This window comes from Hemiscyllium ocellatum (assembly GCF_020745735.1).
Source record: "Hemiscyllium ocellatum isolate sHemOce1 chromosome 27 unlocalized genomic scaffold, sHemOce1.pat.X.cur. SUPER_27_unloc_3, whole genome shotgun sequence".
Classification (NCBI taxonomy): Eukaryota; Metazoa; Chordata; class Chondrichthyes; order Orectolobiformes; family Hemiscylliidae; genus Hemiscyllium; species Hemiscyllium ocellatum.
In genome coordinates, this window is record NW_026867498.1 from 2,721,867 (window position 1) to 2,749,537 (window position 27,671).

At 48.6% G+C, this 27,671-nt stretch overlaps 2 protein-coding genes across 2 annotated transcripts in view; one reads left to right on the plus strand and one right to left on the minus strand.

Annotated features, from left to right (window-relative positions):
• The window catches only part of LOC132808009 (zinc finger protein 850-like), a 622,390-nt gene that overhangs the window by 524,631 nt on the left and 70,088 nt on the right, over nucleotides 1–27,671 (minus strand). The window contains exons 4-5 of the mRNA XM_060821898.1: nucleotides 2,160–2,822; nucleotides 869–877 (exon numbers count right to left, since the gene is read on the minus strand). Coding sequence (XP_060677881.1) covers nucleotides 869–877; nucleotides 2,160–2,822 — 672 coding nt within the window. The remainder of the gene's footprint in view (nucleotides 1–868; nucleotides 878–2,159; nucleotides 2,823–27,671) is intronic.
• LOC132808063 (zinc finger protein 721-like) overlaps nucleotides 1–27,671 on the plus strand; it is a 229,860-nt gene that overhangs the window by 44,700 nt on the left and 157,489 nt on the right. Inside the window, exon 2 of the mRNA XM_060821973.1 lies at nucleotides 25,533–26,542. Coding sequence (XP_060677956.1) covers nucleotides 25,533–26,542 — 1,010 coding nt within the window. The remainder of the gene's footprint in view (nucleotides 1–25,532; nucleotides 26,543–27,671) is intronic.

The window sequence follows — 27,671 nt, forward strand, 5'->3', positions numbered from 1 at the left end:
ATCTCTCTCCTCATATTTAAAAAAAGTCCCCTAGTTTTGAGTTCCCCTACGCTAAGCAAGAGCCATTTTCTATTCACCTTCCCTCCACTCCTCATGATTTTATCAATCTCAATGAGGTCAACCCCCAACCGCCTGTGCTCCAGTGAATAAAGTCCCAGCCTCTCCTTATAACTCAAACCCTCCAGTCCTTAGAACATCCTGGTAAATCTTTATTAAACCCTCTCTAATAGTATTCTTCCTATTACAGGGCCACCAGAACTGTACTCAGTACTCTGAAAGTGGCCTCACCAACATCCTGTACAACCTCAACATGATGTCCCAACCCCTCTCCTCAGTGGTGTGAACAATGAAGGCAATGTTGCAAAATGCCACCTTAACCACCCTGTCTAGCAGTGATGCAACCTCCAAAGAACTATGTACCTGAACACCGCCACCCCCCATCTCCATGTCTATCTGTTCTCTAACATGACTCATGGCCCAACCATTATCTGTACAAGTCCTTGTTTTACCAAAAATGCAACCTCTTGCTTTTATTAAGCCTCTCTCTCACACACATACTCTATCTCTCAGACAGACAGACACACACACACACACACACACAGCTCTCAACACTCTCTCACACTCACAGCCTCATACTCCATCACACTCTCACTTTCCCAAGCATGCACAACACACTTCTGTGCACACTCACAGACAAACTCACATGCACACACACTCACTCTCTCATGCACACACACACACACTACTCTATGGGTTGAAATTGTATTGGCAGAATTATATTTGCAGATACATTCAATTTTGTTCAAAAAGCGCACAATCTGCAGGCAGTCAATCCATGTAATATTTTACAAATTCCGACTTTGGAAACAGAACCAGTCTGATTCAAGATTGGAATATTGACAGACTCAAATCTCACACCTTTAATGCATTGTCTGAGCGGAGATATCTTTTTTTTCATAAAACCTTATGTCATCTCAAGAACACTGTTACATATTAATGAACCAAAGCCCGCACCCATTCTAAGAGATGAAGACTATCTAAGTTTGTTCAATATATCAGTTGCATGACACTGATCTTTTGATATAAGTTCTGTGTCTTGTGACGCTGTTCCATGAGGCAAGATGGTACAGATGAGGCGATAGAGAATTACAGATCACCGAGGAAGGATTGAAAGAGAGAGTTAAGAAGAGCAAAGAGAGGACACGAACAGTCTTAGGCAATTAGAATAAAGGAGAACCCTAAAGCTTCCCATAGGCATGTGAGGAATAAAAGGTTGATTAGGGTAGGAATAGGGCCAGTCAAAGACAGAAGTAGGAAGTGGAGTGTGGACACTGTAGAGATCGGAGAGGTGCTAAATGAACATTTCTCATCGGTTTTCACTCAGGAAAAGAATGAGGTACGAGATATTAGACTCAAAAGTATCGAGGTTAGTTACACACAGGTGTTATCAATTCGAGAAGGAGTGAAAGTAGACAAGTCCCTGGGCTGGATGGGATTTATCCGAGGATTCTCTGGGAAGCTAGGGAGGAGATAGCAGGGCCTTTGGCTTTGATATTTGAGTCGTCATTGTCTACGGGTTTAGTACCTGAGGACTGGAGAATTGCAAATGTTGTGCCCTTATTCAAGAGAGGGCATAACTACAAATTGAGGGGTGATAGCTTTAAGACAGATGTCAGAGGCAAGTTCTTTATACAGAGAGTGGTAAGGGCGTGGAATGCCCTACCTGCTGAGGTAGTCAACTCAGCCACATTAGGGAGATTTAAACAATCCTTAGATAAGCGCATGGTTGATTTTGGGATAGTGTAGGGGGACAAGCTGATAATAATTCACAGGTCAGCACAACATCGAGGGCCAAAGGGCCTGTTCTGCCCTGGATTGTTCTATGTTCTCAACGTCGTGCAGGAGGCTGAAAGAAATGAGCAGCTTTAAAACAAAAACTTCTTGGAGCTCAAAGCTTTCAATGAGAGTCTGAGCCCGGTGGGAAGTTCAGGTAACCTTTATTGCAACCCAACTTTGTTACAGCTTCAGATCCCCCCAGGAAAAAGGCAGAGAAAAAGTAGTTGCTTTTTGAACAGCTCAAGGTGAAATTGCACACACCACACCTCCCCTGTCGATAATGGGACTCGGCCGTCACTCCTTCAATCCCCCTGCGATGGCACATGAACTCGCTGGTGGCTCCGGAGGTGGGAGGAGCGGGTGAAGCCCTTCCCGCATTCAGGGCAGCTGAAGGGCCTCTCCCCAGTGTGGATCCGCTGGTGGGTCAGCAGGGTGGAGGAATCACGAAAGGCCTTCCCACACTCGGGGCAGCTGAAGGGCCTCTCCCCGGTGTGGATCCGCTGGTAGCTCTGCAGGTGGGAGGAGCGGGTGAAGCCCTTCCCACACTGAGGGCAGGTGTACGGTCTCTCCCCCGTGTGGACACGCTGGTGGGTCAGCAGGTGGGAGGAGCGGGTGAAGCCCTTCCCGCACTGAGGGCAGGTGAACGGCCTTTCCCCCGCGTGGAAACGCAGGTGGGTCCGCAGGGTGGAGGAATACCTGAAGGCCTTCCCACACTCTGGGCAGCTGAACGGCCTCTCTCCTGTGTGGACCCGCTGGTGGGCCAAAAGGGCAGAGAAAAATATGAAGGCCTTCCCACAATCTGGGCAGCTGATGGGTTTTTCCCCCGTGTGGCTCCGCTGGTGGGCCAGCAGGTGGGAGTAATCTCTGAAGGCCTTCCCGCAGTCGGTGCAGGGGAATGGCCTCTCCCCGGTGTGACTGCGCCGATGAGTCTCCAGGGCAGACAGGACACGGAAGCCTTTCCCACAGTCACCACACTTCCACGGTTTCTCCACAGGGCGGGATTCCTCGGGTTTCTCCATGGCCACAGCTTCAGCTGCACACAAACACGTGTAGAGCCCCTCCCTGCCGTGAAATCCCCTTCGCTGGCCGTATAACTGTTTCAGGCTCCACACACAGTGCGCTCCAACAGTGGGGTCTCTCGTCCAGTCCCACTGAGGCTGAAAACGTCCTCAAACAGGAACCAAAAAGCATTGATCCCTCTCACAGAAATCACAGTCAAAAATTGTTGTGTTCCCGATGGATTGAGTGACTGTCAGACATTGACATCAAAGTGAGGACTGCAGACGCTGGAGAGTCAGTCAAAAAATGTGGCGCTGGAAAAGCGCAGCAGGTTAGGCAGCGTCCGAGGAGCAGGAGAGTCAATGTTTCGGGCATAAGCCCTTCATCCGTTGATTTTGAAACTTCAGTCTTCAGATTTTCAAATACTCTGCAAAAAGAGATACAAAAGTCATCACTATCAGTGCAGGGTAGAAATTCAGAACAAGCAACTCTACTTTCTGTGGAATATTCTTTTGTTATTCCACAAAATTGAAAGCACCATCCCACTCTCCCTTCCCCTCTGTTCTCACTCTGCTCTAACTAATTCTCCTGAAGGTGCTGATTCAGGATCTTACAGGGGCAGAAAAAGCAAAAACATCAAGCCTGACATCTCTCTGAATTTTGGATGCCTCCACCTGAAAGTTAATATCTTTCACAACACTGGGATCCTGTTGAGAGTGAGCAGGTCTGATTTTGGGAAGCAAAACAAAGTGTCAATTCAGGGTGAACCTGCAATGCAGCTTCTTGAGGAAGGACCAGACACAAAATGGTTAACGACCCCAGGAAGGTGGGAGCAAAATGAGACATCAAGGCATTAACACCGACACACTTCAGTCACACTCTTCTGCTCCCAGTCAGGGCAAAACATGCTCTGAAAGTCCAGCCTTCACAACCACACTTCTGCTTTCACTGAGGACAATTAGAGTCATACAGCACAGAAACAGACACTTTGGCCCAACCTGCCCAGATATCCTAAATTAATCTAGTCACATTTGCCATCACTTAGCCCCTATAATAGGCCGGGTGCTGGCAGCTGGGACTAAATTGGATTGGCTATCTTGTCAGCAAGGACGAGTTGGATCGAAGGGTCTGTTTCCATGCTGTAGATCTCGATGACTCCAGTCACATTTGTCACCACTTGGCCTCTCTCTGTCTGAACCCTTTGTATTCATCCGCCCATCCAGATGCTTTTTAACTGTAGGAATTGGACCAGCCCCCTCCCACTTCCTCTGGCAGCTCATTCCATATACGCACCACACTCTCCATGAAAAAGTTGACCCTGAGGTCTCTTTTCCATCTCCCCATTGCCCTCACCCTGAACCTATGACCCTCCAGTTCAGGACTCCACAATTCCAAGGGAAAGACCTTGTCTATTTACCCTATCCATGCCTCTCATGAAATTAGAAATGTCTCAGGCTCTGGCGCGAGAAGGAGAGGCACCATCCTTCCGTTCCTCCTCACCCGGGTAATTAAGACACATACCTGAGTTTGCAGCATCTGCTCCCTCCTTGGATTCATTCTAGTTGCCACAAGTGAACATATTTCCACCCCCCCACGCCCACTTGCTCCCAGGATGAAGAATTGCCCAGAGGGAGGGGGTTCATGCAAACTGACAGGGCCACTTCCACGTTGTGATGCCTTCAATGGGTCGGGGGTGGGGTAGGGAATGGGAGAAGGGGCGAGAGGAAGGGGTGCGGTGCGGTCGGCTGGCTGGCCATCCCACACTGCCCTGCACAGTTTGCGGGAATTCCTTCCCTTCACAGAATCCCCACAGTGTGGAAGCAGGCCACTCGGCCCGACGAGTCCACACTGACCCTCCGAAGGGTAACCCACCCACACCCATTCCCCTACACCTGTTGCTCTACTCCCTGACTATCACACCTCACCTGCACGTCCCTGGGCACGATGGGTAATTTAGGATAGCAATTCCCCCCTAACCTGGACAAAGTTAAAAATCACACAACACCAGGTTACAGTCCATCAGGTTTATTTAGAAGCACTAGCTTTTGGAGTGCTGTTCCTTCGTCAAGTGGTTGTGGAGAATAAGATCATAAGACACAGAATTTATAGAAAAACATGACAGTGTCCTGCCACTGAAATGATACATTGAACAAACCTGGATTGTTAAGTCTTTCATCTTTACAAATGGGTTGCAGATATCAGTAAAATGCAAATCCCAGAACTTCCTGGAAAGCACCTTATCAAGTGAACTTAAAGTTTTATTACGAAAAGTGACATTTCTGCTCAGCTCTGCAAATGTTCATTCACTCCCGCGGGGGTGTGTGTGTGTGTGTGTGCACATGAGAGAGAAAATGTCTATTTCCATCCTGTATATCTCTCTGTCTATTTGAGAACAGATGCCTTACTTCTGTTGACGTAAATATTGTTGTAAATCATAGCTGGGTTCTCATAGATAGATGCAAGGGAGAGAGAATTCCTCAAGTAGGATAGTATAAGAATCCTGGGAGACCCCCATTTCTCATTTACTTCCTAATGAATAAACATTAAACAACAGCTCCTATTTCTTACAAATTTGGTTTCATTTTTCTTCTTTGATTCCCTGCTAAGATTTAAGGGAGACAAAATTCCCCTGAGAATCCTGGGGGAGCCCTATTTCTGGTTTACTTTCTCATGAACAAACATTAAACACGAGCACCTATTCATTTCTAATTTGGTTTCATTTTTCTTGTTTGATTCCCTGCTGTGACTACACTGTACCTGGATGGTTGACAGGCTGGGAGATTGTGGGTTGGGGCTTGATTGACTGAATGCTTTATTGTTCCAGAAGGTGTAGAAGGGGACAAAGCTTCAGCAGAAATCCAGCAGAGCTGAGCACAGACCGACATACTCCTTGGGAACAGGGAGATCAACAGAGGACAGAGAAACCAGGACCTGAAATCTGAGCTGACACCAGACTACCCCGTGCTCAGTGCTTTGATTAGCAGTGCCAACCCTCTACCTTAACCAAGCTTCCCATTAGACAACACCCTCAATATACAGGATCTAATCCTTGCCATCCTGAAGCCATGTCTCTGTGAGGAGTCTCAGACCATAATTCTTCACTTCAATGTGTGCAGTCAATTCATTCACTTTTGTCACAATGCAGCACATATTCAGACTCACCATTTTTAGTTTCAATTTTTGTGATCTTTTTGATTGCTGGTACATTTACTCTCCTTGTCCCTTTCTCTGATGTTCATTTTCCACATCACCTCACTGCTCATCGGCCTTGGTTTGGATTGGCCATGCTAAATTGCCTTTCATGACAACGGATGTGCAGGTTAGGTGGGTTAACCATGGGAAATGCAGGGTTACACAGTTACATAGCAATAAAAGTAGGAGAAGGCCATTTGGCCCGTCCAACCTGCTCTGTCATTCATTAAGATCATGGCTGATCTATTCATCATCTGAGATCCTCCTCCTTGCATTGTCCCAACTACCCTTAATTCCCTCACCATTGCAAAAACCCATCCAACTGTGTCTTGAATATACTTAACAAAGCTGCGTCTCCTGCTTCCTTGGGCAGAGAATTCTATAGATTCACTACTGTCCAGGAAAAGCAGTTCCTCCTCATCTCTGTCCTAAATTTACTCCTCCTAATCTTGAGCCTGGTTTCATTCACCAGTAGAAATGACTCAATAAGTACAGCTTCATCCCCACATTGCAAAGAATTCCCACTTTGCATCAAAACCTGGGATTTACTCACTCACTCAGTTGCTGTCTCACAAATGCAAGATTTAATTGTAGCTTCTTCTGCTCCCATTAAGGGCAAAACATCTTTGAAAGCTGCTCTGAAACTCCAGCCTTCACAATCACACTTCTGCTCTCACTGAAGATGATTAGAGTCATATAGAACGGAATCAGACCCTTTGTCCATCCAAACATCATTCCTGATGAAGTGCTCGGGACTGAACTGTCGACTCTCCTGGTCCTCAGATGCTGCCTGACCTACCACCTTTTCCAGCGCCACATTTTGACTCTAATCTCCAACATTTGCAGTTCTCACTTTCTCCACATCCCAAAGTATCACCATTTAAACAATAAACCGCCTTTATGCTTTTTTTTCATAGCAAAGGCTATAACTTCACATTGTGGTACTGCATTTGCCACGTGTTTGCAAAATGTCATCTTCTCTACTTCGGGGAGACCGAGAGTAAACTTGGGGAACGGTTTGGTGAGCATCACAACTGGGTCTGGAGAGGCCATCCTGACCTCCCAGTCACCATCCATTTTAATTCCCCTTCCCACTCCCTTTCTGACAAAAATATCTTAGGCTTCCTCTATTGTCACGACAAACCAACTGCAAATCGGGGGAACAACACCCCATCTTCCGCCTGGGCAGCCGACAGCCTGCAGGACTCAACATCGAGTTCTCCAATTTCAAATAACCTCCCTTTCCATCCCCCGACTCCCTCCTCAGCCCGGTGCCCCTCATTTCCACTCCTTCCTGCCACCAACCTGATTTCTTCCCCCCATTGACTAATCAGGCCGTACCCTCTCCCTGTCTTCACCTATCCCCACTTTAGCCCCAGCCCGAGCCCCAGCCCCTGCCTCAGCACCCACCTCCAGTCCTGAAGAAGGGTTCCACCCGAAACATCAACTTCTCCACTTCCTGATGCTGCCTGGTTTGCTGGGTCCTTCCAGCCTCCTGTCTGTCTATTTTGCCAATTGAGACACAGATCTCGACCACGTTTCCAGAGTCTGTCCTCCCCCTGGGTTCACCCCCTTTCCCTTCAGTTGCTGCAAGTCAACAATTGAACTCCGGAAAGAAGTAGAAATGGCAAAGGGGGCGAGAAAAGAGAGTGCCGTACTCACAGATCTTAGACAGAGGAAGGGGTTTGCAGTCTGGGTGAAGCTCAATGTAGATTCAGAAAGAGAGGAGCAGGAGGAGCACCTTCAGAAACTCATGGTCCAACTTCTGCATTCAGACAATGGGATGGCTCTGATTGGCAGGAGGATCAATTTCGTTCCGGTCCTCCACGGTTCCCTATTGGACCATCAAAGGAAGGTCGGGCGACTTTTTTTTGCGGAACGCGATGAGCATGCCCAGAGTTTTGCTGACACCGATAAGCATGCGTACTGCGTTACTGACACCAGGAAACATGCGCAGTATGCTCACTGGGGATGCTGGTGTTCCTGTCAGATTTTAAGAGTCCAAATGCCAACAGGAAAAAAGGGGTCGAGCTACAATTTGTTTTTCCCTGTAATTAGACATTGTATTGTTTTTGCATTCTGTCTGGCTGCTCAACTTCTGTATGTCTTTTCCACACGTTGGGTGGCGAGTCCGGAACTGGAGGGCATGGGTTTAGGGTGAAAGGGGGATGGTTTCTGAGGGGTAACCTGTTTACACAGACGGTGGTGCGTGTCAGCCAGAGGAAGTGGTGGAGGCTAGTACAATGATAATATTCAAAATGTATCTGGATGGGGATATGAATAGGACAGATTCAGAGGAATAAGGGGCCAAATGCTGGCAAATGGTTCACTAGATTAATTTAGGATATCTGGTCGGCATACACCGAAGGGTATGTTTCTGTGCGCTGTGACATTATTTCTAGATAGTTGGAACAACTTCACAAGACAAAGACTAGACCATTCACCCCTTACATTCAAGATCAGAGTGGTGCTGGAAATGCACAGCAGGTCAGGCAGCATCCAAGGAGCAGGAAAATCGACATTTCAGACAAAAGTCTCGAATGCTGCCTGACCGGCTGTGCTTTTCCAGCACCACTCTAATCTTGACTCTCATCTGCAGTCCTCACTTTCGCCCATTCACCCCTTCCAGCCTGTCCTGAGCAGTGGCCTGACTGTGCTGATTTCAGTGAAAGTTTCAGATGGATTTCAGCAGCTCTTTAAAAAAAAACTTGAACGTGCTTTCTGGCGTTAACGGTGTTTCTGAAGATATCATTTTAGGTATTCTCAATTTTGAAGATCAGCCATTTCTCACCCCTCCGGACTCCCAGGTAGAGTCATCGCGACCCATTCTCTCTCTTTCTCTCTCTCTGTGTCTGTCTTTTGAAGGGCTTGATACAGAGGTCAAAGATGGTTCGAGGCTCGAGAAAGGATGGGTGGGGTGTGGTGGGGGCTGGGGAGGAAAGAGACAGAATGGATGGGGGACAGAGAGAGAGAGAAAATGGAGGGGGTAGAGTGAAACTGTGGCGGGGGGGACAGAGAGAGAGAATGAGTGGGGTTGATAGAGAGATTGAGCGGGGGAGAGAGAGTGGGCGTGGCGGAGAAGTGGGCGATGGCACAGGGCAGGGTGACACTAGGCACACGGATACACAAGATGGTCACTGAGCCATCAGTTGGCCAAGTTGACACACCAGATGGCCGCCGGATCACAATACTGAGAGAAACAGCAGAGCAGATACAGACACTGCCTGGGGGCCACCAGAATGCCCGCACAATGGTCTCACAACCCAGGTGATTAGTTTAAGGCGGGTGGGGGAGAGAATACACATGAGTAATGAACACTGCCCGCCGAAGTGTCTGGGTCCGGCCAACACCTCTTATAGAAGTGCGAACAGCTTGATACAGACTCAATCCCAAATGCTAATAGCCAGGGCTGCAGGAATCCTCCTTCTCAGGAAGAGCAATTAGCGCCCATTACTACAACAATGGGTTTCCATTCAGACATTGAAATGGACAATGTCTTCACTGAAACTGACAACGACTGTGCGGAAATTAACAAAGGCTGTGCCTGAACTGACAATGATTGTATCAACTATCAACGATTTTGCAAGGACTACCACAAACACATCATGTTACAAAGACAAGAATCTCATCCCTGACCGATTGTATCACAAGATGTATAAAAGTTTCTTGACGTGTGCTCCGGGTGGAGAGAAGTCTCGCAGCTGACACTGTGCTGTTGGTGTCTTTCTCTCCCCGGAGCCCCGGGATTTCCTTGTGCAATAAACTCTGTCATTGAACCGCAATTCTGACTCCGAGCCTGGTGTTTTTCCCCACAGCAGGGGAGAGAGAATGGGGGTGAGGGGAGAGAGAATGGGGGTGGGGAGAGAGAATGGGGGTGGGGAGAGAGAATGGGGGATTGAGGAGAGAGAATGGGGGGGTGGGGAGAGAGAATGGGGTGGAGGGATGGGGGAGAGAGAATGGGGGTGAGGTGCGGAGAAAGAATGGGGGGTGGAGAGAGAGAATGGGGGTGGGTGTGGAGAGAGATTGGGGGGAGGGGAGAGAGAATAGGGGAAGGGAGAGAGAATGGGGGATTGAGGAGAGAGAATGGGGGGTGGGGAGAGAGAATGGGGTGGAGGGATGGGGGAGAGAGAATGGGGGTGAGGTGCGGAGAAAGAATGGGGGGTGGAGAGAGAGAATGGGGGTGGGTGTGGAGAGAGATTGGGGGGTGGGGAGAGAGAATGGGGGAAGGGGAGAGAGAATGAGGGAGGGGAGAGAATGGGGGTGGGGGAGAGAAAATAGGGAGGGGAGAGAGAATCGGAGAGAGGAGAGGAAATGCGAGGGTGGCAGAGGGGAGAGAGAATGGGGATGGGGGAGAGAGAATGGGGGGAAAGGGGAGAGAGAGAAATGGGGGAAGGGGAGAGAGAATGGGGAGGGGAGAGAGAATGGGGTGGGGAGAGAAAATGGGGAGGGGGAGAGACTGAGGTGAGAGAGACTTGGGGGAAGGGAAGAGAGAATGGGGGAGGGGACAGAGAATGGGGAGGGGGAGGTGAGAGAAAATGGAGAGAGATAGAATGGGGAGAGAGAGAAAGGGGGAGAATGGACATTGGACAGAGGGTATGGTGAGAGAGAATAGTAGGGGACAGATGGTGGGGAGAGAATAGATGGAGGGGACAGAGGATGGGGAAAGAAACGACAGGGATGCAGAGGGTTGTGTGAGGGAGAATGGACAGAGTGTTCAGAGGAAAGAGAGAGAATGGACAATAAGCTGGGGCTGGAGAGAGAATGGACAGGGGGCACTGCAGTTGGCGGGGGCAATGGACAGTGAGCACTGAGGGTGGTGGGCAGAATAGATGAGGGGCTGTGAGTGGCGGGGAGAATGGATAGAGGGTGCTGGACTGGCGGGGAGAATGGACAGGAGGCACTTTGAATGGCGAGGGCTAATGGACGGGGGCACTCAGAGTGGCAGGGGATAATGGATAGGGGACGCTTGAGTGGCAGGGGAGAATGGATGGGGGTGCTGTGGGTGGCAGGGGAGAAATGGCCAAGATCAAAAGGGTTCATGACAGTCAACACTTATCAGATTGTTCCTGGAACAGAAAAACTTGCACTGAAGGCTCCCAGAAGAGGGGTGTCTCATATGTATTCCTTCAATTAGTTTTGAAATATTATTGTGTATCTTAAGTGTTAAGGTATACCTGCCATATAGAGAGATGGCTGTGGTTGTTGGAGGTCACTCATCTCAGTTCCTGGACGTCTATGCAGGAATTCATAAGGTAGTGTCTTAGGCTCAATCATCTTCATCAATGACCTTCCTCCATCATAAGGTCAGAGGTGGTGATATTCCCCAATAATTGCACAATGTTCAGCACGGTTCACAACTCCTCACAAACTGAAGCAGTTCAGTTTGAAATGCAACAAGACCTTAACAATATCCAATGGGCTGATGAGTGACAAGTAACATGTATGCCATTCCAATGCCAAACAATGACTCATCCCCAAAAGAGATAATCTGACCATTGCCCCGTGATATTCAACAGTGTTACTGTCACTAAACACCCCACTATCAACATCCTTGGGGTTTACCATTGACCTGAAACTCAAATAGACTAATCACAGACACAATGGCAACAAGAGCAGGCAACAGGTCAGGGATACTGTGGCGAGTGACTCACCTCCTGACTCCACAAACCCTGCCCATCTTCTACAAGGCACAAGTCAGCAGTGTTATGGACTACTCTCCCACCAGCTTGGATGGGGGCAGCTTCAACAACATTCAAAAAGCTTGATACCATCCAGGACAAAGCCGCCTGCTTGATTGGCCCCATCTCCACATACACCCACTCCCTCTGTCCCACTGTTAAGAAGCAGGAATGTGTTCAGTGTGTAAGATGTACCATGGAAATTCACCAAATATCCTGAGAAAATACCTTCCACACCAACAACCACTTCCATCCAGAAGGATCAGGGCAACAGATACTTGGGAACACAACCTCTTGCAAGTACCCCTCCAATCCACTCACCATCTTGACTTGGAAACATATTGCTGTTCCTTCAGTGTCCCTGGGTCTAAATCCTGGAATTCCCACCCAAAGGACATTGTGGGTCACCGTACCATTATGGATCACAGCAGTTGAAGAAGGTGGGTCACCACCACCTTCTCAAGGGGAACTAAATGCTAGCCAGCCAGCGATGCACATGTACCATGAGTAACTTTTAGTAAATGATTGAAACAGAGGGTTGGAACCCGCAAACTAAACAAAAATCGAGGTTCTCGTGGAACAGATATAGGGCTTTGATTCTGTCCTGATGTGAGGACAAATAAAGAGTGCTACACTGACACTGAATTGGAAATAGTGTTTAGAGTTGAATGCCTGCAGTGTTTCACTCAGTGTATCAATCTAATATCGATTAAAGATTAGTTCCTGACGAAAACATCACCAACATACAACAAAAGACGTTTAAGAAGGCATATGGAACACTTGATTACATCTCTTTAATGGTTGATGTAACACCCACAATCCCATGCGATCAAGAAACCATTCTATCGGCCCTGAGCAGTGCTTATGGTGCGCATGTGTGAAATCGATCTGGGGCCCCGCCCCTCATCGCTCTGATGGACGGAGAGACGAACCTTTGGGAAACCCTGAAGGACCGGAAGGAGCCTGGTCCTCCTGCCAATCAGAGCCCTCCTATTGTCTGAATGCGGATGGGTTTGACCATGAGCTTCTGAAGTTGCTGCTCCACCTCTCTCTCTGAATGAAGGTTGAGCTTTATCCCAGATTGCAACTTCCTTCCTCTGTTTAACATCTGGGAATACCGCACTCTCTTTTCTCGCTCCCTTTCCCATTTCTTTTCACATCCTTGGGTTCAGCTGTTGGTTTGTAGGAGCTGAGGGAAAAAGAAAGTCAATCGAGGTGAAGGGACAGACTCTGGAAAAGGTTGGTCTAGATCTGTGCCTGTTAATGTTTGACAGGCTTTGTTTCCTGAGTTTGAGACATTTACTTGTCTGGCAAAAAAGGATGGCCTCTTGATCCATGTTGGGGATGGAAGGGGATTATGCTGTGGGTGACTTGCTCGTAGTAGTCCAATAAGTATTGGATAAGTAATCATGACACACAAACCTTGAGTTATTGACTGTTTATTCGGGAGCTCACAGGGAGAGCCAAGACAACCTAATAATCACAAGTCACTCCGATGACAAACAAATTTGTGTGATTATACAGGTCACAATCATTTAACAATTAGCAATCTGTTAATTGCAGGATATTGAGCAAACTGAGGCACTTTGACCAGTCACGTAGTGTCTGGACAGTGTTGGTTAGAATCTGTTAAGTATACAATAGGTCCTTGCAAAGAGAAGGATATTCCCAGGGAAGGAAAGAATTTGTTTATCAGGTAGCAGTACAGCTGCAAGGCCGAGTGTCTCTGTTGAGCCTGGGAAACACAATCTTAGCCTGGGAAACAGAAGCTTTGGCAAGCAGGCACTAAGCTGAGATTGAAAGTGGTTTCCAGGTTTTTAATATGTGACAAAATGGCTGACCAGAATATAATAATTCTCCCACAATTCCTTCCTCCTTTCCTTTCACCAAATCAGGAGGTCAGTTCAGAGGAACCGGCAAAAGGAGGGATGTAGCAGACCCAGTGGGGCTTGTTGGCGATGGGGGTTTAGAGTCGCCAAGGTAACTGTCATAGTCCAGGTCACCAGGATCAGGAGAGAGAGTGTCAGTGAAACCATCCATTGGTGCGGAAATGTCAGAAATGAGAAGCGGCACAAGTTGGGAAGATGCTGGAATATTCGGCATCAGAAGGCAGCTGAAATGGGCACAGCACTGTTTCTGGAAAATAATGCCATGTGCCCGCAGAACAAAACCAGCAATGAGAAGCACAAGGCCCTGGGAGAGAGCGGTAGCCCAAGAGCCAAGCCAGCCACCCATCCATGTCCAAAGGCCCCAACGGGGAGTAGTGTCATGGAGGGAGGAGGCTGCCTTGCCAATGTGGGCGGCAATGTTAGTAATGTTGTCACTGGAGTCAGGGATGTAGGTACAGCAGTCAGAGTCGATAAGGGAACAAGTGCCTCGTTTCTCGACTAACAGGGAGTCGAGGGCCATGTGACTTTGGAGAGCAATGGTGCGGACAGTGACCATCCCTGCATTGAGCAGGTCAAAGGCTGAAAATGTGGCATTGGCAATCTCTTCCAGAGTGGTAGCAATTCACTAACCCTCAACCTCAAGGTGGAGGGTAACATAGGGAGGGGAGAAGGTAGAGAAAAGGTGCTGAAAAGTTGTGAGCACTCTCTTGATTTGTGGTTTGGAAGTCTCAAAAGGCAAAGTGTGGGAGTGGTAAAGGAAAGGGACAACATAACTTAAATCCCAGCTGCCAGTCCAGGAGGTAGGCAGCCAGGGGGAGGCCGTATGGCCACAAATGAAATCAGTGCCATTGAAGGGCAACAAATAATTGCATTGGGTTCCAATCCAAAAGGTGGGAAATGGGGAATTGATGGCAGTCTTGTTGGGAACCCTGAGGTTAAGTATACTCCTGTCTGCAGTGGGCTGGTAAGCAGTTAAAGTAAGGAGTAGGGAGTGCAGACACTTACTGAAACCAGCCTGCCATCCTGAGGGATGCTTCCTCTTGATGCAAATACTTCCTAGATGTGGAGTCCTGGCTGTGAGATTGGTGAGGAACAGGGAGGGGGGTGTACGGGAGGGGTTGTATTTTTTCTCTTCTCTACTCCCACACTACTGCCTAACTGCGGGAGTGCTTATATTTCCCCCCCACACCCATGTTGTGTGTGTGCAGGTGTGAGACACAGTGAGAGACAACAAGTGCACAAATCTTTATTCACCTTCCACCACCAGGAAGAAAGGAAACACCTGAGTGGCCAGTGACAAGCAGTGCCCCTCTCAGAGGGCAATGCTGCATGATCACATAGTGAGGGGGAGGGCAGGGATCAAATCCAAATAGAGTTGGAGGGGGAAATAATACACTCCACTCCCTGCGGTGCCCACCTCTCTCTGAACAGCCCAAAGATGTTGGTGGGCACCGCGTGCTCCTTCTCCAGAGACACCCCGGCTCTGACATACCCACAGAGGAGTGGCAGGCAGTCAGCCCTAATGACCCCCTCCACGGCCTGCTGCCTGGACTTGTTTATGGTCAGTTTGGCCAGGCCCAGGAGCAGACCCACGAGGAGGTCCTGTGACCTGTCCTCCCCACTTCACACTGGGTGCCCAAACATCACAGGAGTGATAGTATTGAGGCTGGAACCAACCCTTGAATGTATCCATTGTATATCCCACTGATTGCCAGCGGAGGTGGGTATTATCCCCGTCAGAGTTTGGGGTGCTCACCCACTTAGGAAACCAGGGGGATGTGAAAAGTTGTGACAGCAGCAGAATGACCCTGATGCAGCCCCCATTCAGCCGGGTCAGACTCATTAAAAGGTATGGATCTCAGGGGGATCCTTCCCTTGGAGTGGGTGGGAATATGGGCACAAACCCAGCAGCTAGAGCGGCTGTCCTTTTCTGCATAAAGGTATGTCCTGTAATGAAAAGTATTACACAGTAATTCCCATTTACTACAGGTTATCAGGCTATCCATTGTGTCCCAATCAAACATAGTCAGTGACAGAAAGATAAGGAAGAGTGCAGTGCCAGGCAGAATGATGAGACTGAGCCATTCACGGGTGAAGGCTGAAGATGTGTCTCTGACGGGGTCTTCTGGTGTTCCTCCAGGAGGTGGCGCTGGTTTGCATTGTGTAGTGTGTGTCCATGCGGCCTCCCCATGACCTTGCCTGCTGAACGGGGAACCAGCAGGACTAGGGACAGGCCTTTCCGTCTCAGCTCCAATATACCCCGGGCCTAATGCTGAGGCTTGGCGGACCCGTGAATGTAAACTCTGAAGAGTTTTGGTTAACTGATGCAAATATTTCCCACTTGTCCAACACCGTAGTGGCAGTTGCTTCAGTCATTGGGATGGTTTTGATTCATCTACAAAATACATCTAGTCTCATTAGACAATATTCATAACAATGTACACGACATAATTCTATAAAAGCAAGTTGTAGACAGGCAAAAAGGCTGACCAGGCAAGGAGGGGGTTAACAACCTCAGGGCATCCCTCTTACAACATGCATCCTGTTTGTTTACAAATTAAACACGCTTCAGCTCTTTTCCCAGCTGCTTTCTGGAAATCTGGGTGACACCAGGTTTGTAATACAGTATTAACCATTTCCTTCTTGCCCAAGTGTGTACAATAAAGCACATAATTAACTGAAGTGAGCAGCAGCAAAGAAGGAACACAAACCAGTCCATCAGGGATCACCCACATTTCAGTTTGAGTATCGAGGGAGTACCCTATTTGAGGCCATAGTTTGTGCTGCTCAGCAGGGGGCTTCCCCTGTGATTTCAGTCCCATACCCAGGCCTGGCATTCCTATCCCCATATTGTCTCTATCCGGGTTTTACTGGGGACCCAATGGGACCAGAAGTTTGGGGTGTAAGGCTGCCTGCTTGGCAGCAGCATCCATCTGCTCATTCCTTTGGAAGACTGTATCCATTGCCTCAGCGTGAGCTGAACATCTTGATAGCTGCCAGATTGATTGGACAAAACAGCATTACTATTCGTCTGCCCCGTGGGGGTTACAAATCCTCTAGGTTCCCACAAGGCTCTGTAATCATGGGTCACACCAAAAGCTCAGTGAGAGTTGCAGATCTCAACCCCGGGAGGGGTCTCTCAGTTCCGAGATCAGTTAAATGAACACTAGGAGTATGGTCTGCTTCAGTAAGGTTTCACACTTTAATTAGTAACGGCCGGGCAAAGATTTGTCCAGCAACACAGATATTAAAAGATTCTGTGTTCCTTGGAGAAACTGTGTGATTAACTTGGAATGAAATATCAATTTTCATATGTTTCTTAAGAGACTGTACAGCCTTAATTACAGAGTAAATCCAATAAAATTTAATAAAATTACATAATGAACAACAGCTTAACCCAATGATATTTCCTGGGAACAATCTCCTCATACCTGTGCTTCAAGGCTAGCTGGGATGGTCAGTAATGCCCTATCTAGCTTAATTAGATCCATACTATGAAGAAGACATTGTTTGCTTAATCTGTGATTCAGTTAGCTCAGGAATGCAGACATGCAGCTTTTAGCCATTTTAAACACAGTGTTAATTTACAGCCTGAAGCCATGTTGTTATATTACTTTATATTGAGATGCCATTTTGTGGTTAATAAAAGCTCCTCACAACAGCCTAAATCCAGGTATTAGATCCTCATCTGGTGTGGACCTGCGCTGTCACTCAAAAGAAAACTAGATTTACAATTTAAAGCCATACGTGCTATTCTGCTAAATTAATCCAGTTGATTTGTTTTTGTTTAAAAATATGAAAACCTCATGAATAGTTCTTCCAGTTAATCACTGGATATTCAAATTTCTCTTCAAAATTGAAGATCACAACAAAACTGGGTGTCATTGTGGGATTTTGAATCTGGAGGGTGTGCTTGGTAAAGTTTGAATGAACAATATTTCAAAGTGAATGTTATCGTGTTCAGTACTAAGACTTTCTGGAGATGAAAAATTTGCCCCTGTGTGTTTTGCAACACTTAACCAAGGTCAGTTCCATAGAATATGCAGTCAGGTTGATGCGAGAGTTAAGAGCTGGGGCAAACCTCAGAAATAATGGAGGCAGGAGCACAGCAATTAGAGTTAGAAAGTTAGCCAAAAATATAAAAACAGGAAGGAAAGTTTCATCAGCTTTTCTTAAAAAAAACTAACAAATTAAGTGTTGGTTCATTTAAAAATGCGTCTGGGAATTCAATAACAGAGGATAAAGAGATGGTCGGAGAATTGAAAAGAGCTTGAATCTGTCTTCACTAGAGAGGATACAAGTAACCGCTTAGAACGAGATGGAAATCAGGAATTGAAAGGGAAGGAGGAACTGAAGACAATTACAATTCCAGGGAAGTAGTACTGAGTAAACTGTTTGGAACTATGAGTTCACAAGTCCCAGTTGGCCAAAGTATTTCATTCTAGACCCTTAAAGAAAAACTAGCTAGTGAAATAGTTAATGCATTGGTTTTAATTTTCCAAACCTCATTAGTTTCAGGGAAGGTTCCTTTAGATTGGAAAACTCCTTTCTTCAAAAAGGCAGCTGAGAGTCTACCTCCTTCCCAAGATCCACAAGCCTGACCACCCTGGCCGACCCATTGTCTCAGCATGCTCCTGCCCCACTGAACTCATCTCTACCTACCTCGACACTGTCCTTTCCCCCCCAGTCCAGGAACTCCCCACATATGTTCGAGACACCACCCACGCCCTCCTCCTCCTCCAAGACTTCCGTTTCCCCGGCCCGCAACGCCTCATCTTCACCATGGATATCCAATGCCTCTACCTCCATCCACCATGACCAGGGACTCCAGGCCCTCTGTTTTTTTCCTCTCCAGACATCCCCAACAGTACCCTTCCACCGACATTCTCATTCTTTTGGCCGAACTGGTCCTCACCCTTAACAATTTCTCCTTTGAATCCTCCCAGTTCCTCCAGACCAAAGGGTAGCCATGGACATATGTATGGGCCCCAGCTATGCCTGTCTCTTTGTTGGTTGTGTAGAACAGTTGATCTTCCATAATTACACCGGCACCACTCCCCACCTCTTCCTCCGCTACATTGATGACTGCATTGGCGCCACCTCATACACCCGCGAGGAGGTTGAGCAATTCATCAACTTCACCAACACATTCCACCATGACCTTAAATTTACCTGGACCATCTCTCACACCTACCTCCCCTTCCTGGACCTCTCCATCTCCATGAATGACGACTGACTTGACACTGACATTTTTTACAAACCCAACGACTCCCTCTTCCCACCCTACCTCTTGCAAAAATGCCATCCCGTATTCCCAATTCCTCCGCCTCCGCCATATCTGCTCCCAGGAGGACCAGTTCCACCACGGAACACACCAGATGGCCTCCTTCTTTCGAGACCGCAATTTCCCTTCCCACGTGGTTAAAGATGCCCTCCAACACATCTCGTCCACATCCTGTACCTCTGCCCTCAGACCCCACCCCTCCAACTGTAACAAGGACAGAACACCCCTGGTGCTCACCTTCCACCCTACAAACCTTCGCATAAACCAAATCATCCACTGACATTTCTGTCACCTCCAAAAAGACCCCACCACCAGGGATATATTTCCCTCCCCACCCCTTTCCGCCTTCCGCAAAGACCATTCCCTCCGTGACTACCTGGTCAGGTCCACGCCCCCCCCTACAACCCACCCTCCCATCCTGGCACTTTCCCCTGCCACCACAGGAACTGTAAAACCTGGACCTACACCTCCTCCCTCACCTCTATCCAAGGCCCTAAAGGAGCCTTCCACATCCATCAAAGTTTTACCTGCACATCCACCAATATCATTTATTATACTAGTTGCTCCCGGTGCGGTCTCCTCTACATTGGGGAGACTGGGCACCTCCTAGCAGACCGCTTTAAGGAACATCTCCGGGACACCTGCACCAATCAACCACACTGGCCCGTGGCCCAACATTTCAACTCCCCCTCCCACTCTGCCGAGGACATGGAGGTCCTGGGCCTCCTTCACCGCTGTTCCCTCACCACCAGACACCTGGAGGAAGAACGCCTCATCTTCTGCCTCGGAACACTTCAACCCCAGGGCATCAATGTGGACTTCAACAGTTTCCTCATTTCCCCTTCCCCCACCTCACCCTAGTTCCAAACTTGCAGCTCAGCACTGTCCCCATGACCTGTCCTACCTGCCTATCTCCATTTCCACCTATCCACTCCACCCTCTCCTCCCTGACCTATCACCTTCATCCCCTCCCCCACTCACCCATTGTACTCTATGCTACTTTCTCCCCACCTCCACCCTCCCCGAGCTTATCTCTCCACGCTTCAGGCTCATTATTCCTGATGAAGGGCTTTTGCCCGAAATGTCGATTTCGCTGCATCTTGAATGTTGCCTGAACTGCTGTGCTCTTCCAGCACCACTAATCCAGAATCCGGTTTCCAGTATCTGCAGTCATTGTTTTTACTTCGAGAACAGGAAACTGCAGACCATTTAACTTAACTTATGTCATAGGGAAAATGTTCAAAGCTATGATTAAAGATGTGATGACAGGGCACTTGTATAAGTTCAGGCAGCGTGAATCTGTTTTTGTCAATGAGAAATAATGTTGTAATACTGTTTTGAAGAACTGCCTCTCCGCACTGCGACTGAGCTGATGAATCTCCAGTGCCGATAGGGAATGGAATCCCTTCCCACAATCCCCACATTTCCAGGCTTCTCCCCAGTCCTGGTATCCTTTTCGCTCCCTGTTTCTGATGAACAATTGAAACTGTGATCACACTCAGGAAACGTGTACAGCCACCCCCTGCTGCGAACAGGGTAATGTTTCTTCACCTGTGTAACTGCTTACAGCTCCTTCCCACAGACAGCTCACTGGGGCACACTCTCTCTCCCAACAAGGGGAAAAGACATACAAAAGTTGAGGAGTCAGACAAAATGCGGAAGCAATAAAATGTCGAATCACGGGGGGAAAATATTGTGGCTCTCCCCCCTTTTTTTCCCTGTTACCATTTGGACACTTAAAATCTGTCAGAAACACCAACATCCCAAAGAGCACACTGCGCATGTTTGCCGGTGTCACCAACGCAGTGCGCATGTTTATCGGTGTCAGCAAACATCTGGGCATGCTCGTCACTGTGCGTTAAAAAAGGTGCGCGATTAAAAGTCGATTGCCCAATAGGGAGCCCTGGAGGACCGAAAGGACGTTGGTCCTCCTGCCAATCAGGGTCACCCCATTGTCTGAATGCGGAAGTCGGACCATGAGGTTCCGACGCTGCTGCTCGTGTCTGAATGAAGAATGAGCTTTATCCCAGACTGCAAATTCCTCTGTCCGTTATCTGTGAGTACGGCACTCTCTTCTCCTGCCACCTTTTCCATTTAATCTTCATTTTGGGGTTCAGTTGTTGACTTGCAGCAACTAAAAGAGAAGGGAGTGTGTCGGGGTGGGGACAGACTCTGGAAACGTTGCTCCAGGTCTGTGTCTGAATTGGCAAAATAGACAGGCAGGAGGTTGGAAGAACACAGCAAGCCAGGCAGTATCAGGAGGTGGAGAAGTCAATGTTTCGGGTGTAACCCTTCTTCAGGATTGGGGATGGGTGTAGGGGGTGATGCAGATAAAGGGTGTGTTGGGTGGTGAAGTGGGCATAGGTGTAGACAGGTAGAGGGTTCGACCTAGGCAAAAGTGAGGACTGCAGATGCTGGAAACCAGAGTTTAGATCAGAGTGGTGCTGGAAAAGCACAGCAGGTCGGGCAGCATCGAGGAGCAGGAAAATCGACGTTTCGGGCAAAATCCCTTTATCAGGAATTTCCCCAGGTTAGGGGAGTCCAAAGCTAGAGGGCATATGTTTGAGGTGAGAGGGGAATGATTTAAAAGGGACATGAAGGACAACTTTTTCACAGACGGTTGTGCGTGTATGAAACGGACTGCTAGAAGAGTTGGTGGAGGCTGGTACGATTATATTTAAAATGCATCTGGCTGGGTACATGAATCGGGATGGTTTGGAGTCGTGTGGGTCACGTGCTGCCAAACGGGACGAGATTAATTTCAGATATGTGGTCGGCACAGACAAGTTGGGCCGTAAGGTCTGTTTCCATGCTGTGAAAGCAGAAGTGTGGTTGTGAAGACTGGACTTTCTGGGTTTATTTGGAAGTACTCGCTTTTGGACACTGCTCCATCATCAGGTGGTTGTGGAGTACAAGATCATATGGAAAAAGATTAAAGTGTCCTACCACTGAAATGATGTATTGAACAAACCTAGATAGTTACGTCTTTCACCTTTTAAAGTGGGTTGCAACTATCATTCATGTGTAAATCTCGATAACATAAGGTTTTATAACAAAAGGTAACAACATCTGGGCGGCATGGTGGCTCAGTGGTTCTTAATTCTGCCTCACAGCGCTTGGGACCCAGATTCAATTCCAGCCACTGGCCACAGTCTGTGTGGAGTTTGCACATTCTCCCCGTGTCTGCATGAGATTTCTCCAGGTGCTCCGGTTTCCTCCCACAATCCAAAAATATGCAGGTTCGGTGAATTGGCCATGCTTAAATTGCCCATTGTGTTCCATCCATTGGTCAGGGGTAAATATGGGGAATGGGGCCTGGTGGGTTACTCTTTGGAGGGTTGGTGTGGATCTGTTGGGTCAAAGGGCCTGTTTCCGTACTGTACAGAATCTAATCCAATCTCAGCTCAGACAATGTGTTCAAAGTGTGAGGTCAGAGTCTGTCTTTATCCCCATCTTGAATCTGACTAGTTCTGTTTCTAAAGTAGGAATTTATAAAATACAACATGTTCTGATAGCTTGCAGATTGTGCATTTTTGAGCGAAATAGAATTTATCTTAAAATATAATTCTGCAAATGCAAATTCACCCCCATGGACCTGTGTGTGCTTACATGCATGAGACAGCAAAAACGTTTATTTCCTTGCTGTGTATCTCTGTCTATTTGGTAACAGATGCTTTATTTCTGTTGGCGTAAATATTGTTGTAAGTCATAGCTGGGTACTAATAGTTAGATATAAGGCAAAGAGAATTCCTCAAGTCGGGCACTATCAGAATCCTGGGAGACCCCTATTTCTGGTTTACTTCCTATTGACAAACCTTAAGCATGAGCACCTATTTATTTCTATTTTTTTGTTTCACTTTTCTTGTTTGATTCCCTGGTACAACTACACTCTGTGTCTGGTCGGTTGTCAGGCTGGGAGATAGTGGATTGGGTTTCGATTGACTGAATGTTGTATTGTTCTGGAAGGTGTAAAGGATGTGGGGGGGGGGGGGGGGGGGGGGTTGGGGAATCAAAACTTCAGAAATCCAGCAGAGCTGAGAACAGACCAACATCTTACTCTGTGGGAACAGGGAGATCAACAGGACAGACAAACCAGGACCTGAAATCCGACCTGACACCGGATTACTGTGATCAGTGTTTTGATTAGCAATGCCAACCCTCTTCGGGCATGAGCCCTTTTTCAGGAATGAGGAAAGTGTGTCCAGCAGGCTAAGATAAAAGGTAGGGAGGAGGGACTTGGAGTAGGGGTGTTGGAAATGCGATAGGTGGAAGGAGGTCAGGGTGAGGGTGATAGGCCGGAGCTTCCTGTTTGACTACCCCCTCGATATTCAAGATCCAATCCTTGTCAGCCTGAAGCCATGTCTATGTAAGGAGCCTCAGATCATAATTATTCTCTTCAATGTGTGCAGTCAATTCATTCACTTTTGTAACAGTGCAGCACACATGCAGACGCACTGTTTTCGGTTTTAATTTGTATGATCTTTGCAATCCGGTTTTGATTGCTGATACATTTACCCTCCTTGTCCCTTTCCATCATTCTGTGATGTTCATTTCCCACATCACTACATTGCTCACTGGCCTTGATTGGGATTGGCCGTGCGAAATTACCCATAGTGCCCAGGGATGTGCAGGTCAGGTGTATTTGTCAGAGTAATGTAGAGCAGTAGGGATATGGGTGGGTTCCCCTTCAGAGGGTCGGTGTGGACTCGTTGGGCCGAGTGGCCTGCTCCCACTCTGTGGGGATTCTCTGTAGCGAATGAATAGGAGCAAACGGTGCAGGCCAACGCAGGCGCAGTGCGTGTGCCCGGCTTGGCCACGCCCACCCTCTCAATCGTCTGAGTACAGGATTTGGGAGATTACGTTGTAGCTGTCCAGGACATTGGTTAGGCTACATTTGGAATATTGTGTGCAGTACTGGTCTCTCTGCTGTAGGATGTTGTGAAACTTGAAAGGATTCAGAAAAGATTGGCAAGGATGTTGTCAGGGTTTGAGCTGATCAGGATGGGGCTGTTTTCCCTTGAGTACCAGAGGCTGAGGGGTGATCCTACAGGTTTCTATAAAATCATGAGTGACATGGATAGGATAAATAGACAAGGCATTTCCCTGGAATGGGGGAGTCCAGAACTAGAGGGTAATAGGTTTAGGGTTGGGGGGAGATTTGAAAGGGCCCTAAGGGGCTACTCTTATATTCAGAGGGTGGTATTATGTAAGGAATGAGCTGCCAGAGGAAGTGGTGGAGGCTGGTACAATTACAGCATTTAAAAGGCATCTCGCTGGGTATATGAATAGAAAGGGTTTAGAGGGATATGGGCCATGTGCTGTCAAATGGGACTAGATTGATTTAGGATATCTGATCGGCATGGATGAGTTGGACTGAAGACTATTTCTGTGCTGTACATCGGGTAGACAACAGTCCTCAAAATTCTGATCCCATTAGGCTCTCCCTTAACTCGATTGCATATGATAGCCGACCCAATTTAGTCCCAGCTGACAGCATCCGGCCCATATAGGGGCCAAGTGATGGCAAACGTGACTAGATTACTTTAGAATATCTGGTCAACTCGGACAGATTGAGCTAAAGGGTCTGTTTCTGTGCTGTGTGACTCTAATTGTCTTCAGTGAAAGCAGAAGTGTGGTTGTGAAGGCTGGACTTTCAGGGCATGTTTTGCCCTGACTGGGAGCAGAAGAGTTTGATTGACGTGTGTCGGTGTTAATGCCTTGATGTCTCATTTTGCTCCCACCTTCCCGGGGTCATTAACCATTTTGTGTCTGGCCCTTCCTCAAGAAGCTGCATTGCAGGTTCACCCTGAATTGGCACTTTGTTTTGCTTCCCAAAATCAGACCTGCTCACTCTCAGCAGGATCCCAGTGTTGGGAAAGATATTAACTTTCAGGTGGAGGCATCCAAAATTCAGAGAGATGTCAGGCTTGATGTTTTTGCTTTTTCTGTCCCTGTAAGATCCTGAATCAGCACCTTCAGGGGAATTAGTTAGAGCGGAGTGAGAACAGAGGGGAAGGGAGAGTGGGATGGTGCTTTCAATTTTGTGGAACAACACAAGAATATTCCACAGAAAGTCGAGTTGCTTGTTCTGAATTTCTACCCTGCACTGATAGTGATGACTTTTGTAATCTCTTTTTGCAGAGTATTTGAAAATCTGAAGACTGAAGTTTCAAAATCAACGAATGTAGGGCTTATGTCCGAAACATTGACTCTCCTGCTCCTCGGATGCTGCCTGACCTGCTGTTTTGCCAGCGCCACATTTTTTGACCGACTCTCCAGCGTCTGCAGTCCTCACTTTGATGTCAATGTCTGACAGTTACTCAATCCATCGGGACAGCAACTGTTTTGGACTGTGATTTCTGTGAGAGGGATCAACGCTTTTTGCTTCCTGTTTGAGGACATTTTCAGCATCAGTGGGACTGGACGAGAGACCCCACTGTTGGAGCGCACTGTGTGTGGAGCCTGAAACAGATATACGGCCTGGGAAGGGGATTTCACGGCAGGGAGGGGCTCTACACGTGTTTGTGAGAAACTGAAGCTGTGGCCATGGAGAAACCCGAGGAATCCCGCCCTGGGGAGGAACCGTGGAAGTGTGGGGACTGTGGGAAAGGCTTCCGTGTCCCGTCTGCCCTGGAGACTCATCGGCGCGGTCACACCGGGGAGAGGCCATTCCCCTGCACCGACAGTGGGAAGGCTTTCAGCACATCCTCCCACCTGCCGGCCCACCAGCAGCACCACACAGAGGAGATGCCCTTCAGCTGCCCAGAGTGCGGGAAGGCCTTTACCCGGTCCTCCACCCTGCTGAGGCACCAGCGTGTCCACACCGGGGAGAGGCCTTTCAGCTGCCCTGAGTGCGGGAAGGGCTTCAGCGATTCCTCCACCCTGCTGACCCACCAGCGGGTCCACACGGGGGAGAGGCCATTCACCTGCACTCAGTGCGGGAAGGGCTTCAGCGATTCCTCCAACCTGCGGAGCCACCAGCGGGTCCACACGGGGGAGAGGCCCTTCAGCTGCCCTGAGTGTGGGAAAGGCTTCAGCAATTCCTCCGCCCTGCTGACCCACCAGCATGTCCACACCGGGGAGAGGCCGTTCACCTGCTCTCAGTGTGCGAAGGGTTTCATCTGCTCCTCTACCCTGCGGATCCATCAGCGGGTCCACACGGGGGAGAGGCCCTTCAGCTGCCCCGATTGCGGGAAGGCCTTCAGCACTTCCTCCGCCCTTCTGACCCACCGATGGGTCCATACTAGGGAGAGGCCGTTCATCTGCTCTCAGTGCGGGAAGGGCTTCAGTACTTCCTCCGACCTCCAGACCCACCAGCGGGTCCACACCGGGGAGAGGCCCTTCAGCTGCCCCGAGTGCGGGAAGGCCTTTACCCAGGCCTCCACCCTGCTGAGGCACCAGCGGGTCCACACCGGGAAGAGACCGTTCAGCTGCTCTCAGTGCGGGAAGGGCTTCAGTACTTCCTCCCACCTGCTGACCCACCGGCGGATCCACACGGGGGAGAGGCCCTTCAGCTGCCCCGAGTGTGGGAAGGCCTTCAGCGATTCCTCCACCCTACTGACCCACCAGCGGATCCACACCGGGGAGAGGCCCTTCAGCTGCCCCGAATGCGGGAAGGCCTTCACCTGCTCCTCCAACCTGCGGAGACACCAGCGAGTTCACGTGCCATCACAGGGGTATTGGAGGAGTGACGGCCGAGTGCCATTATCGATTCGATTATCAATCGACCGGTTCCGGGGGACTCTCGGCTTTGAATCTCACCACGACAGATGGCAGAATTGGTATACGGTCAGAAACGTGGAGTTTGGAATCTAACGATGAGACCGTTTCAGGGAGGGGGTGGTAGGGGGAGAAAGCCCCCATCTGATTCCCTCTCTCCCTTGTTAGGGAAGGGAACCGCCATTGTGGGATAGGATTCACTCAGTCGTTCCAGCTGCATCCTTTACCCGGTCTGGCCTACACGTGACTCCAGACCCACAGCAGTCTGGTTGACTCTACACTCCCCTCCCCACCCCCCCCCTCCCCACTGGCAAAGGAGTGAGGAGAAACTTAACTGGAGACAGGGTATGGGTTGAAATTGCTGAGTGAGGCAATACTTCCTCCGGGTTACGGCTGTACCAAGGATCCAATTACTAAGGGACAACTTGGTGCTGACCAATAGTAAAGACAGTGAGGGGGGGGGGGGGGAACAGGTTAGGTGTGGTTTGTGCGCTTTGACCCTGAGCTGTTCAGAAAGCAACTACTTTTTCTCTGCCTTTTTGCTGGGGGGATCTGAAGCTGTAACAAATTTGGGTTGCAATAAAGGTTACATGAACTTACCACCGGGCTCAGACTCTCATTGAAAGCTTTGAGCTCCAAGAGATTTTTGTTTTAAAGCTGCTCATTTCTTTCAGCCTCCTGCACTACGTTTAGAACATAGAACAATCCAGCACAGAACAGGCCCTTTGGCCCTCGATGTTGCACTGACCTGTGAACTATTCTCAGCTCGTCCCCCTACACTATTCCAAAATCATCCATGCGCTTATCTAAGGATTGTTTAAATCTCCCTAATGTGGCTGAGTTGACTACCTTAGCAGGTAGGGCATTCCACGCCCTTACCACTCTCTGTGTAAAGACCTTGCCTCTGACATCTGTCTTAAATCTATCACTCCTCAATTTGTAGTTATGCCCCCTCGTACAAGCTAACGTCATCGTCCTAGGAAAACGTCTTTCACGGTCTAAACTTTCTCATCCTCTGATCATCTTGTATGTCCCTATCAAATCCCCCCTGAGCCGCCGCCTTTCCAATGAGAA